Source organism: Dunckerocampus dactyliophorus, chromosome 15 (assembly GCF_027744805.1).
Source record: "Dunckerocampus dactyliophorus isolate RoL2022-P2 chromosome 15, RoL_Ddac_1.1, whole genome shotgun sequence".
NCBI lineage: Eukaryota > Metazoa > Chordata > Actinopteri > Syngnathiformes > Syngnathidae > Dunckerocampus > Dunckerocampus dactyliophorus.
In genome coordinates, this window is record NC_072833.1 from 22,435,618 (window position 1) to 22,450,699 (window position 15,082).

The window sequence follows — 15,082 nt, forward strand, 5'->3', positions numbered from 1 at the left end:
GATCAAAATGTTCTCGCCGTGTTTGCCCATCAAACAGAAGCATGCTCTCTGTTTTGTCTTAAATGTCTGAAAAGCACTTCAGAAATCCCTGCTGTGATGCTTGGAAGCAGACTGCTGATGGAAAACGTTTTGTTTGATGGCGGCGTCTCTTTAAGAGAACTAGGATCTGCTAATGGTAAAAAAAAATAATAATAATAATAATGTAAACTTATTTTATTGCGAGATTGGCCAGAACCTGCAAGGATGCAAGCGAGTATCCTCCAAGTAACTCTTCAACCTTAAAAAAAATGATGAAATCATGATATAACGCTTCATTTATTTTGATAAAATACAATAAATTATGGTGGAAATGTTGACTTTGAATTACAAAAGTTATCACAAACTGTACACATCATGACAGGAGTAAGCAAAGAATAAGTGACGCAAACGACCATTACAGAACGCTTCGAAATGTCACTCTGAGTTGCTGAAATCACCACCAAACAATAGAAATACATTGTGATGTGTCGTATTTTCATGGGTTACAACACCCTCATATATCTATTTTCATTATATACAAATGTAAACACAAGTGAAACATATTTTTCATCATGACTTACATTTTTCCAGAAGTATGAAGCATGCAACAAATGAAATATTTATTTTGAACGTGAAGGGCTGTGCAGGAGCTATAGCATCATTACAGTGTGCTTGTGCCAGTAGAATAACAGTACATAGCCGTTGTTTTTTGTTTCTTAATATTTGCCACATTGGCTTCTTATTACCTTGAAGACACTCAGCAGTTGGTGATGCACTGAACACTCATATGGCTTTGTGTAAAAGTATACACACATCTGCAACATTTTCAACAACATTTAAATGTTGTTACTCTGGTTTTGCACAATGACCATTCACATTTTTAGACAGAATTCGTCAAATGTGTCGAGAGTTTTGCTGGCCGGAATGTTGCCAGTTTGTGATTTGACACTACCGGGATGATTTTTAACATTTGTAAAAACTGACTGTACGTCACCTTAGGCCAGGGGTGTCCAATGTGCGACCCGCAGCACATTGTGGAAATAAAATTAATTTACCTGTCGATCTACGTTCCTACCCTCACCTATGGTCATGAGCTTTGGGTAGTGACCGAAAGGACAAGATCGTGTGTACAAGCGGCTGAAATGAGTTTTCTTTGTTGGGGGGCTGGCCTCTCTCCCTTACAGATAAGGTGAGAAGCACTGTCATCCGGGAGAAACTCAGAGTAGAGCCCCCGCTCCTCCGCATTGAGAAGAGCCAGATGAGGTCAGGATGCCTCCCGGACGCCTCCCTGAGGAGGTGTTCAGGGCACGTCCGACCGGTAGGAGGCCTCAGGGAAGACCCAGGACACATTGGAGGGACTCGGTCTCTCAGTTGGCCTGGGAAAGCATCGCGATCTGTTAGGAACATCTGGACAAAATAACCGGGGAGAGGAAGGTCCGGGCTTCTCTGCTTAAGCTGCCGCCCGGCGACCCGACCTCGGATAAGCAGAAGAGGATGGACGGATGGATGGATGGATGGATGGATGGATGGATGGATGGATGGATGGCTACAGAGCAAAACGGTAAAATGTGAAGAGAAGAAGCTGAAATGTTGATACTAATAACTAATAATAAAACAAAGCTTTGTCTTTAAATACAGTCATCCCTTGCTATATTGTGGTTTGAATATTGCTCCCTCAGTAAATAATAAATTAGCGCTGTTCGAGTATGGACTATTATTAGTAAAAAATATTGAAAGACAAGTTATATGTAGTATTCTGGTCACTCGGCATCAGTAATGCTATGAGACATGACGTTAGATTGCATCACCTTTCACACTGCGTGGAGAGTGGCTACTGAACCAGTGCAGACATGCCATGGCTGAGATCGAGTGGGGGAAAAAAAGTGTGGAAGTGGTAAGTTTTTGGCTTCTTCGTCCTTCTTCTCCGCTTCATTTGAAACGCTTTGATTTTAGAATAAGAGGCTAACAAGTTAGCTTGGTAGCTGGCTATGCTAGAAGCAGCTGTCTCTTATGTCCTCGGCAGTGCCTGCGCGATGTGATGTAAACAACGAATAACAGGAATGTAAAAGTAACTTTTGGGGTGTTATCTCATGTATACTGGGCCCTAATAATGTTAAAACCCATATTTACAAAGAAATAAACAGGTTTGTTTATGTTCTATCTACAAATATATTCCATTTATTAATATTGACTCATATTTCACGGAAATTCACTTATTACGGTTGAGTCTGGAACCAATTAATCGCGATAAACGAGGGATGACCATAGATACATACATATGCTTGGTACAACTAAAGTTACTATAATGGTGCTAACAAATACAGCTCATAAGAGTTGAATTTAAGAGCTGATATCTACTGTAGCAACTTCCATGCTTTTCTTGATCACTTAAGTTCTTACATGCATAGCTATAGCATTGTAGGCTTTTGATTGGCCAAAATGCAGATGGACGTTTGTGGTCTTTTCTTTTTTGTTTTGTTTTTGTTTTTTTTACTTTTTTTCGTTTTACAGTTGAGTGGGGTAAATGTGTGTTGTTGTTTTTTTTCAATCCATGTTTGAGTGGGCACGTCCTTGGAGTAAACTAAGTCGACTAAGTCTATATGCAACTGTGAAGCTAGCAAGCTAGCGTCATCAGCGCTGAACTCTATACTGGAATGGCCCCGATCGCTTGCTGCGCATTGGAGGCCTGAAGCCACCGGAAGTATAGAAGTCGCCATGTTGTTTCACCCAAAACAAGAAAGCCGAACAACTAAGAGGAGTTCGAGATGCCGTCTTGTGCTGCTATTAATTGCACAAATCGTGATACTCGTGAAAATCGCGAGAAGGGACTTACATTTCACAGGTAGGTAAATGCTTATAAATAATAAAAATAGTTTAAAAATAGATACTTTAAATCTGTAAGCATCTTTTCATCTAAGTAGTTGTAAATGAGCCCTTATTCTCCTTTAGATTTCCACACTGCAATGCTCAACTTCTAAAGCAATGGCTAGTAAATATGCGGAGAGACAGGTGGATTCCTGCAGCCAGATCGCAACTCTGTTCAAGTCATTTCACCGAGGAGAACTCCGACAGGACCGACCAGACTGTTAGATTACGACAAAATGCAGTTCCAACAATATTTGACTTTCCTGATCATCTTCTAAAGGTATGCTAGCATTTAACTTTGATACTACGTAGATCCTTTTCATAGCAAATACCTTGTGAACACTGAAATTGAGTTGTTATGCATTGTAATTTCGCACCATAGAGGGAGGGAAAACCTTAAACTGGAGGGAAATTTTGAGATTTGGGTCTAGTAAATTTATTCTGTTTCAATGGAATTTTTTGTTAATTCGTGTTAATTTTTATACCGAAACATCATAAATGTAGTGAATGAAGATACACGTATGTGTATGCGTGTGTGCTTTTTTGGGTGAAGCAAGATGGCCGACCAATGGCTTCATGCGGTCAGCCGTGACGCCCCTTCCAGTAGTATAGAGTTCAGTGGTCATCAGTCACTGTGGACAATATGACGCGCAAGTTTGTTCCAACCCACTGCAGTGTGTGAAACTGAGCTTATGTTTTGTCATAGAAAAGTTTCTTTGGGTTTGCTATTGTTAGCATAGCACCCAGTAGCAGAATACCTGTTATTGTTTCTGCGATTTTCTTTACAGTAGAACCTCGGTTAGCATCATTAATCCATTCCAGAAGGCCTGGCTCTAACCGAAATGTACTTCAACCAAATACATTTTTCCTATAAGAAATAATGTAAATCCAATTAATCCGTTCCAGAAAACCAAAAATGTTAACACAAAACACATTGTTATTGTTTTACATGCAGAAAATAAAAAAAATGCATATAAATACCTACAAAGTGAACAGGTAACATTAAGGTTACTTTTACCTGTCACGTTTCGCAGGACAGGAGTGAGTGCTTCCTGTCCTGCGCTCTTATTTTGGTGGTTCGAACTTTTTCCTGGGAGGAAGCGGCATCCGCGTCACACCTGGTGGCCGCGCAGCTGCGGGCAATTAACATTTGTGGCGTTTAAAAGGCCAGCGTCGTCCAATGTGCAGCGCTGGTTCATTGTTATTGTTGATGGACCTCGTTGCCTTACCGGTGCTGTCACCTGAAGTAATAGACTTAACTGTTTATGTTACTTTTGTATTAGCTTTCCACAGAGCTTTTCCTCTGTCGCTTTTGGTTTTGTTCTTGTTCTCTTGAGATTCCCTGCATCTGTGCAATAAAAATATTTTTACTTGCACTTCACCGCCTCCTCTCTGCATACCGGGGGTCAAGTCTTCGACAGCAGCAACCCAGTCCGTGATATTACCTTCAGTGAAGCCGTGACACGATGTGGCAGCGAGATCAACACCTTCTTTTGATCACGGCTGCAAAATAACCAAAAAAGGAGGCAAAGAAAGTTGCGAGTGCCACCATATTGATAAAGATGGTGAGAAACACTATAGAATTCAAGAAATAACGCATGACAAAACACAAAGGTATCGGTCTCGCCACATCGTGTCAACACATCATCACGTCTTCCAGGAAGATAAAGTAACCTTAAATGTGTCCCTTTGATTTATCATTCATATGCATTTATTATTATTTTATGTATGTAAAACTATAATTGTTAAACTACAAAAAGGTTTTGCTTTGTGTTAACATTTTTGATACTTGTGACGTAACTGTTCGTTAGCAAATAACTACAGAGTCAACAACTGATGACATCAGAGACTGGCGACGGAGCCGACTTCCTGTTCCCATTTCCATGTATTAGCAAGCTAATAGGGTAAAAAAACACGTTCACCGTACGCTAACCAAGGTTCCACTGTGCATTTAATATTCCGCCTGTATTGAGTAAACGACAGATGACGTACCCTTCTTCTTTTCTGAATCAATGACACATTCATAAATCAATTCATAGTTTACTGCTTTTACAACCAATTTGCACAGCAGAATGAGGAACCAAACCACAAAAGCATCACTTCACTTTCTTAGTTTCACCATGTGGACATTGGCAGACTAAAAACACTTTGACCAAGTGAATAAATTAGTCATTGTAGTCACTTTCACTACTCCATTCATGCCCTGGAAAAGAGACGTAAACAAAAATACATAGGACTCATCTGTACTGCTATCTTTACATGTGTTTGCTACATGTTACTGCTACATTCTCCACATCTGATAGTCAGGTCTGATTCGGACTGATGGATGCTCTAAGTCTAAGATATGGACCCTTGTGCCTTCAGTTACCTGCATTTGAAAACCTGAAACCTCCACTCACTGTTGTTTTTTACCTAGTAAATGCTTTGATGGCGGAGCCTTGTAGCCCTTACACCTTGTGCCATTTCAAAGTAAAATGTTCCCATAACAGAGTTCTCGGGTCTGGACAGATCTGCGAGTGAGTTACTGCAATTTTCTTCTTGGAATGTAATCTTTGAAGTACATGGCTGCTTTTGTTTTAGTCATAGAAACATAGTTGACAGAAACGCGTTGACAAAGAAATCCTGTTCAGCTTCATACAACCTGCGGCTCGGAGGCAAAACAACTTGTGGACGCCACGCTGGACCTGTCGTTGTTACCATCAGGGCGTCTGTGGAGCTTTGGGTGACGGACACGAGCCTTGACTCTCAAAGCTTGCCCCCCTGCCGGGCCACTGAAAGACACAGAAAGAACAAAAAGGCACAATATTTGACAATATTAGTTCGCTATCCAAAAAGGCTGCTGCAAGGTGAGACAAGGACAGAATGGTTTATATAGTTGAATACAAAGACTATACAAGGACAGAATAGTTTATATAGTTGAATACAAAGACTATACAAGGACAGAATAGTTTATATAGTTGAATCCTGGGCTTTTACTGAAAATAATGCATTAATGGATGCTCTAAATAGCATCCATTGTGCCATGCCATAACTTTTAGAAAGCTGAATGTTACCTCTCCTAGGGCATGCCAGTGGGTGATGGGCTTCCGCGGGTAAGCCAACATTTCGTTCCAGTGGTCTCGTCCGAGACCTTCGGCGTCTGGCCCGGCGCGACAAACACCAATCACCTCATTGTGTCCGACCCTGTTAGTGGCATATATTTCATCAGCAAAGGTTAATATACGATTTAATCAGCAAAGGTTAATATACTAGGGTTATACAGGAGAACCCCGCTTTGCGTTTCTCCTAGCCACCCATGAGGGAGAGAAGGCTGAATCGCGAATATTCGGTGATCGACTGTACGGCTTGTAGACGTATGCGCTCACCGATCGTAATCCATCACCATGATGGAGAGGCTGACTTGTTCCACGTTTTCCGGGGGAATGTCAAAGATGATGGCCTCGTTGTACACCGGATTGAGGGTGCTCTTCTTGGTGGTGGTTTTCCGCTTCTTCAGCCTACGTCCATCGCAGATTAAGTGAACCTTGACGTACGGATCTGGAAGAGAGAGCGAAGACTTTCCAATCACTCCTTGTCCACCCTTGACCTTGTCATGCCGCTTTGGATTGGCTAAAATGGTCTTAGAGTTGGGGGTTATGTACCTTATTGCATTGTAAACGACCCCTTTTCCAATTATGTCATAACGTAGATTCCCCCCGCTGCCCCGCTCTGTGTCATGTCTCCCCGGTCCCACTCTCAAGGGCCTCTCTGTTGTCTTGAATTTGATTTGTGCTTTTTGATGTGAGCTGCGCCTCATATAGCGCCAGCTTACCTGAAGAACCTGTGATGTCCATGGCTTTGAGGTTTCTGCATTTGATGACCGTCAAAGTCATCCTCCCTGCTGTGGGAAGGTAGCACAACGAGTACATGATCTCCCCCAGGTCGACGGTCTCCTGTGGATGTGCAGAAAGGACACCAGCATGGTGACTTTGTGTAATTTGCAGCAGGATGTAGTCAGTGTTACATAACCTGTGAAAGATGTTATGTCATCTGGCTATTAGTTCTACGTGGCCTGTGTGTGCACACATTGAGATTAGCAAAAGAAAAAGCCTTTAAGAGTAAAAAAGAAATGTATCGAGATGTGTTTGTAGAGCTGTAGAACACAGTAAGAATCAATGACCTCCGCAATGAAATTGTATCCAGAAACTCTTACACGTGAAGTCTGCTTAGAAGACCCAGCAGCCTGAGACCTTGCGTTGCATAATGTTCTTTTTCTAAAATATCAACAGAAATGTAGCAAACATTCCAATTTTGGGTGAATTTGTGTGGCGTGTCTGCCTCAGGTACTCTTTATATGACCTTCAGATGTATCGATTCTGCTGCACTGAAGCATCAATAATATATTCATTTATTCATTCAATTTACACAAGTAGTGTAGGTCTTGTCTTGTATGAGGGTGCAGGAATTTGCAGAAATTTAACGTGGGTGTCATTGGACTTACGCAATGCGCTTCAATTGCCACTTTGGGATGATGTCCGCCTCTCAGAACCAATTAAGTGTCCCACTTTACGTTGGCTAAAAATAAAAAGGTTCTATTTGCTCGCCAGGGTGAATGCCAACTCACCGTGGTTGCTGCATGAATGTCCTTCCACACCACCGCCTCTCGGGAAAGGTCCGAGAGCTCAAAGAGGTTGTCCACCACCACCTCGCCTATCATGTCGTGGCTGGTGAAACGGTCAAAGTCGTAGACGCTCAGGTGCAACTTGCGGTTGCAGAGCTCGTCGTACCCCACAGGGAAGCAGAAGGTCTCGTCAAACAAGGGGTTGAGGTTCTTGCGATGGACTCGCGTCTGGAATTTCTTTTTCCTCTCGGGCAGTAGGTAGATCTTCACATAAGGGTCAGAAGTCCCTGTGAAGTCTTTGGCCGGCAGATCTAAGGCCTTGAGGATCCTCACCACCAGCGCCTGCTCCTCGTAGTCGTAACGCAGCGAGAAGCTGAGCTTGCCGCACGTCTCCACTGGCTCTTTGGGCTCGCCCTCCGAGTCCACAGACTTCTGCTTGTAAAGTTCTGGTTTGATTCTCCCGATGCTTGCCGTGGAGGACTGTCGAAAAGGCACCGCGTCCATACTGAAGTCAAAGCTGGTTACGTTCATCTGACGAGGAAGGTGTCGCCGGAATGAATTGTGCCTGTTGAAAAGTGCATTTGGTCAGTTTTATGTGTGGCTGAAGAAGTCATCTTCGAGACAATGCATTGGCTCTTGTTTTCTTCAGTTATTTGACATCCTCTGTTTCAAATGATCGGTTTTACCGTCAAAGTAGAAGTAGCTTTGACAATCAGATTTGTGCCTCCACGAGGTTGACCTCTTTTGAGTTTGTGTCCGCCAGGCTTGTCACCAAGCAACCGGTATCCTTTCTAATGCCAACGCAATCAGCCTCGTTTATCACCTGATTTGGCTGAAAATGAATCAGCAAATGTCTAAGTAATGCTTTTATAGATGCAGTAAAAAATGCAGTGGAAAAGTGGGCTTGCGCCACTAGTGAGTGCACTATTAATATGGAATAGAACGATGATATTCAACTGTAATATGCAGACCTGCAAAAATGTACGCATTATTGAGGTCCGAAGGCCAGCTCCAACTGGTGGTGCCTAAGACGAGACTTAAGACCAGGGGAGACCGCGCCTTTTCCGTAGTTGGCCCAACGCTGTGGAACACTCTCCCCTCTCATGTAAAAACGGCCCCCCTCGTCTTAGAACCCACTTTTATTCTCTGGCTTTTAGCTCGGCGTGAGTCGTGTGGTCCTCTGTGTCTTTTATTCTTTTTTAGTTTCAAATGGTTTTATTTATTTATTATATTTTAATTTTTTATTCTATTTTATTTGCAGTATTTATTTATTTTTGGCCTACTTCTTGTATTTATTGCTTTTATTGTTTTAACTTCTAGTTTCAAATATTTTACTGTTCTAAGTTTCATTGTTTTATTTGATCTTTTAGTTTTTACTGTAGTAATTTCTACTTTTACTTATTATTTATGGTTTTACTAGTGTGTGCTGCACTTTGGAAACAGCGTTCATAAAATGTGCTATATAAATAAAGTGGAGTGGATTGGATTGGATTTTTTGTACACATTTTGACCCTTAAATACACTTTGCTGCTCTCCAGGTACGTATTTTGTTGCAATTTCATTTTCGAGGTCACTTCTCTGTGCATTGTGCGACAGGTACCTCCCAAAAAAGTATCGAGTCATTACAGCTGTGATTGGTTGGCTTGCAGAACATTATTTCCTGTTTGTATAAGATTGGTTCACGCCTACTTCTCTGATTTCAGCTCAACTGACTGTTATAACGCATTGATGAGTTCCAGCTGCAACAACACTCCTCTTTTCACTTTAATTACCATCGTTCACTCACGATGCAAGACGCTAACAAGTCAAACAGTCGACGAGAGTTGCGTTTGCTCGCACGTGCTCAACGCTGACAAAGAGCTATAAAAGCAGGGGTGTCCAAAGTGTGCCCCAGGGGCTCGTTTGTTATTGCCCCGCGACACATTGTAGAAGTAAAATCAAACCAAAAACACAGCAAAAATGTGAAAAATAAAGCAAAAGGCATATTGTAACAAGAAAAAGCAGAAGTGTTATTATATTTACACAAAGCTTTGCGTTTAAATGTGTATCACTTTTTTAGTCTTTTTCCAAAATAAACATATATATACAGTCGTACCTCGCTAGATCACGGTTCGAACATCACACCCTCACTCTATTGCGGGTTTTTAAAAAATGTATTAATTAATAAATGCTGACTGTTTTGTGGTTGAATACAGCCTATTAGTAAAAACTATGCATATCTAAGCAAATTGTATTGTATTCTTGGCCTAATTTAAACAATACCAAGCATGAAAATGACTAAATGAACAAAAATGCAAATATAAGGCATTCAGAAGACGTCCCATCCATTTTCTATACATGTACAGCTTATCCTCATCAGAGTTGTGGGGGTATGCTGGAGCCTATCCCAGCTGACTTTGGGCTCAAGGCGGGGTACACCCTGGACTGGTCGCCAGCCAATGGCAGGGCACATATAGACAAACAACCATTCACAATCACATTCATACCTATGGACAATTTAGAGTCCCCAATTAACCTAACATGCATGTTTTTGGAATGCGGGAGGAAACCAGAGCACCCGGAAAAAACCCACGCACGCATGGGGAGAACATGCAAACTCCACACAGCGGAGATTGAAAACCCAGGTCTTCCCGATCTCCTGACTGTGTGGCCAACATGCTAACCATTCGGCCACCATGTGGCCCATTCAGAAGACGCGATGTAGTGTAATACAATCTGGATCAAAATTGGAAGACCAGTTGAAAAATTGCAAGAATTAGATTAGTAGATTTTAAGGAGGTTCTAAGTAGAATTTCAAAATGTAAATAAAATGTGTAGGGGCGTCAAACCGGCGGATGGCTTTGTGGAGATGTTGCAGGGAGAATCCCTCATGACTGAAGGTCCTCATCTGTGTGGTGATGACTGGCTTTTTCAACAGGACAACACTGCACTTCACAATGCCTGCCTGACAAAGGACTTCTTCCAGAGGAATAATCTCACTCTTTTGGACCATCCTGCGTGCTCCCCTGATCTAAATCCAATTGAGAACATTTGGGGATGGATGGCAAGGCAAGTTTACAAAAATGGACATCAGTTCCAGACAGTTGATGCCCTCTGTGAAGTCATCTTCACCATCTGGAGCAATGTTCCCACTAGCCTCCTGGACACACTCGCATCAAGCATGCCCAAACCAATTTTTGAGGCGATTAACAAGAATGGCACAGCTACTCGTTACTGAGTCTTTTTTTGAAAATTGTATTCTTGTTTCAGGGGGTTTTGGGTTGTTTTTTAGCTATGATCTTAAATGTTTGTGATGAACAGCATATTTCACTTTAATGCTTGCTTGCAATAAATTGCTTACTTGTTTTTTCTTCTTTTTGCATTTTGAAGCTCTTCTTAGAACTCCTTAAAATACAACAGTGAAAAATGTAAATTCTTGCGATGTTTCAATTGGTCTTAAAATTTTGATCAGGAGTGTATCTGTGACTTGTTGTGTGCGCCTTTAAGGAGCAGGGCCTGGGAAGTCACATGTGTGACATCCACTGATCTGTACAGTGTACAAAGCAGATGAAGAGGCTCGCAGAACATCTATATTTTACATTAAAAAGCGGGGAGATTCTCCCATTCCTTCAAGTAACGCAACCTTCGTCCCTTAAAAACCATTTGATACGTTATTCTCTATCTTTTGGCTATATTAAATGTACTTTTTCCCCTTCCAATTCTCATTGCCTTTGGGACAAAATTGTACTGTGCACCCTGGCTCAGCACTCCCCTATAGCAATGATAGTTTTACTCCTCTAGAAAGACATTTTAGTTTTAACTGCAAATACCATCCCTTTTTTCCACTAAAATCCATGGTCATGATCCTTTACTTTGTTTTCTTACTTTCATACAATTCACTATGCTCTCTTCTGTACAAAATATGAATCATAAAAGAGAGTGACTTTGGACAAGTTTTAAAATCATTTAATATTTTTCTGATTTTTTTTCTGATTTTTTTTGTTTGTGTTAGAAATAACCTCTTTTCTGATATAGAAATATATTTTAACAAAAACCACAGGAATAATATGTAATATAATATGTAATAATATATAAACATGTGGGGGTTCATTTGAAATTCGGGTAAACAAAGAAAAAACCCCGTATTTTTTTATATTTGCAAGCAACCGCAAATGATTTAGTAGTCTAGTCGCGGTTGTTTGTTTACATATCCCCACGGCCCCCCATGTAAAGCCGTTATGACTCAGGTATGGTATGATATCAACAGAATTTTTAAAAATGATCATACCCGAGTCCTTATGACTAAGCTCAAGCACACCTGTTGTGCATTTAGTGTGAGTGGGTAACAAACTAACAACACACTTAACAACTCACAAGTTCTCACATAAGTCATTGCCCGAGAAGTGTTTCTTGCGAGTGGCAATATGGCGGCCGTGTGGCGTCACAAGTCATCGCCAATGAGCTATCCAGATATATCATACAGATCAGTGGTGACACAGCTAGCTGGAGTTGACTGTTTAGCTGAGTGTTAGCATTGTGGAGAGTGTGTGTGACTAGCGTGAGTTGTTGGCTGACAGCAGCTCCTGTGTAAATGTTCACTGCATATGTGTTCTCTGCTTGTGAATGAAGTAGTGAAGTGCATTGTGAAAGTTTATTTTCTGACAACACTAGTTGGTATGTTTGTGAGTAGTCTGTCTGGGAAAGTTCAAATGAAAACATGACCACTGTGAGAGAATGAGGCTGAAACGCATCATGGCTTCATCAAGCTAATGAGGGTTTGGCATCTTTTTAAACGTGTTGGACTCACTTCTACTTGAAACACTCGGTAAAAACCGTCATAGGTGCAGGAGGATGGGGTGCTTAAGTAGGTGTTGGAATCGTTAACCTTCCCTTCCTACGTCAATGACAGGAGTATAAATCACCAGGAGCGTTGCGTGATTTAATTAGTGATCGGAAGCAGCGAGTGTGGTGTCAGAGTCCACCCAAAGCTGCCTTCATCACAACATCTCCGGGCCGCTCGCAGCAATGCTAATTATGGACCTCTGCCATCTTGGAAAACCAAGGGGAAAGCGAGAGGTGATTGTTTAATCACCGGGGTTGCTTCCAGGCGTTGCCATGACAGCTGGGTTCACGCGTACAGCTGATTGTAGGGTTGCAGCCTGCGTGACACAACCCCAACTCATGAGCCTGGTGGAGGCTTTTTGTGTTCTCAGTAAAAGGCAAGAGACACGCAATTCCCACAAGAGAATGTGAAGGTCAGTGTGACACTGTGCGTGACACCAGCCAAAATGGCCCGCAGACACAGGCCACATGTCACCATGACCTAATTGGACGAGGTCTGTGCTGCCTCTAAAAGGCTACTGTGGACTTGTGAAAGTGAGCGTGTGACTGGGGGCTACCTGGAGGATGAGGTTGGCTCGGTGGTCTGCCTCTGAATTTTGGCCTGCTGACTCAGCTTCTCCCTCAGGGTGGTCTGCACCTCAGCCGGGATGTCCGGCGACGTCTGGCTGATCTTCATGGCCGCCTCCAGGAGCTTCACTGAGCTCCTCCCATTCATCTTCACCTCCGGCGGGTGCTTCTTCTTCTCCTCTGCAACCTCCGCCGCTTTCCACCCCGGCAACGATGGCGAGCCGGGTGGAGGCGCCTCTGGAAAGGCCACGTGGAGGGCAACATTTCCCGCATGGGCTGTCAGAGCTTTGCTCCTCCAGATGGGCCAGCACAGCTTCCAAAAGACAAAGAGAGACACTGCCAACAAGGCAAGGCCACAGAAACCCACCACCACTGCCAGCAGACTGATTGAGATGTCTACTGGACACCCCGCAGAGAAGACAGACAAACATGCAAAGGGAGAAGGAGAGGACATGCAAGCATGAGTCAGAAAGATGGTCACGAAATCCATAGAAAACCTCTGAGTGCCTTTTTAGCACACGTGAAGCCCCTCTTGTTGTCAGAGAACCAGGCTATACATTGGATGCAAAGTTTGGAATGGTATGGTATGTTTATTTGTTTCAGACATGCGTAACTACGGTGGCCGAGAAGTGCAAAACACATGAACAGAAAGCAAAACAAATTACAATGACACCACCCGTAAGGGAAATGTATCAAATCCCACAGTGATAGGAAGTGATAACGTTTGGACCAATCAGCTCAGAGGAGTTGCTGCATTCATTTTCCCGTTAATGTCGAGAATGCAGAGAAGTGCAAAACACTTTAGCAAAAAGTAAAACAAATTACAATTAGGCCACCCGGAAGGAGACTGTACCAAACGAATCAGATAGGAAGCGGTAACATTTGGAGTTGTGGGGGGTGTTAATGGAGGACTATGGCATCGTGTTTTGTCACAGGCTCTGGGATTTGGTACATTCCCCTTCAGGGTGGTGTAATTGTCATTTCTTTTGCTTTTTATTGACGTGTTTTGCATTTCTGGGCCCCCGTATGTAACAAGTTCCGTGAAGGAACATCACATGGTTACATTTGCACATTTCAACATGTCTGAAAAGGAGTAGGAAGAAGCAGCGCTTATATTTCATCCTACCGCTTGCCCATGTCTGTTACTGACCATTCATTCACACCAGAACTTTTACTTGCTGACACTTACAATATTGTCATTTACATATCTTTTCCACTTCATGTATGAAAGAGAAGAAAAAAAATGAAGACGCAAATAGGAGATAAAAAACTGACACAATAAACTTGTGCAGTATTACGGCTTAACCGGAGAGACATGAGTGTCCGGAGCGGGGATGTCAACATGAGCCCAAACAAAATGCGTTTTTTATTTAAAACTCACTCACTATTTTCTTGATATGATCTGACTGCTTTTTTTTAATAGCGGATAAATAATTGCTGATGAGGTACATTGTGACTGTCTGCAACCATTTGCATGCACTCAATGCTTCAAAAAAAGGAGCATATTGCCATTTTAGCCACCTGTTTCTGTCTGGCCCTCTGTATCAATAACTACAGCAACTGATAGATTGTGGATAACTATTCTGCTGTTTCTATTTCTGTGGGCAGAGTAGCAAAAGTTGGAATAAGTTTTGGTACTTTAACTTTGTCGCGTCTCAAGTACATGCATGGTAAGAGAGCAATGACTTTATTCCATTTACCTGCGTGTCCTTTACCTGGTATGCTGCTCTCCAGGGGGAATATATCCGAGCATTTCTCCCGGTCCACATGTCCGGTCAGACAAAGGTCGGTGACAATTTGGAGGGCCCTATGGCACAAGGTGACGCTGTCCCCGCTCCGGACGCTCATGTCTCTCCGGTTAAGCCATTGCGCGCCGGAGGAGGAGGAGCCGGGAGGGCGGGGGTTCATCTGGCCGCCGTTCACAGGGCAGCTTGACCGCGGTGGAGGTGCGCCACGGCCGCGTCGGCGTCCATGGGCGCAGCAGCGAGAAGGGCGAGTGGGAGCATGCAGCCTCGGTGCGCGTTCGTGTGGAGAGTGAGCGAGTCGGACCTGTTGCGCGACTACTTGGAGGGAGTGCCGCCACCCCCCTCCCTCCCGAGTCAGGACTGACCACCTGTGAGAGCCCCCGCCTGTGGGGTCCACTTCATCATGTAGAATAGATTAAGCTTGCAAATATGAGCAATATTTCATGTTCCACTATCACACCGAGAG

At 42.9% G+C, this 15,082-nt stretch overlaps 1 protein-coding gene across 5 annotated transcripts; it reads right to left on the reverse strand.

Annotated features, from left to right (window-relative positions):
- Positions 1–265: 265 nt before the first annotated feature.
- Positions 266–14,882, reverse strand: syt10 (synaptotagmin X). Of its 5 annotated transcripts, none has more exons than XM_054753592.1 (7): positions 14,587–14,882; positions 12,862–13,267; positions 7,487–8,048; positions 6,695–6,815; positions 6,249–6,420; positions 5,937–6,066; positions 266–5,654 (listed from the first exon to the last, which is right to left on the reverse strand). In XM_054753592.1, the coding sequence occupies exons 1-7, from the start codon at positions 14,777–14,779 to the stop codon at positions 5,583–5,585; spliced, it is 1,656 nt and encodes a 551-aa protein (XP_054609567.1). In that variant the 5' UTR covers positions 14,780–14,882; the 3' UTR covers positions 266–5,582. The 5 variants fall into 5 exon arrangements, with proteins under 5 accessions (XP_054609567.1, XP_054609566.1, XP_054609564.1 ...); XM_054753591.1 differs by having other exon boundaries at positions 12,862–13,270; XM_054753589.1 differs by having other exon boundaries at positions 12,862–13,270; positions 14,572–14,882.
- Positions 14,883–15,082: the final 200 nt, after the last annotated feature.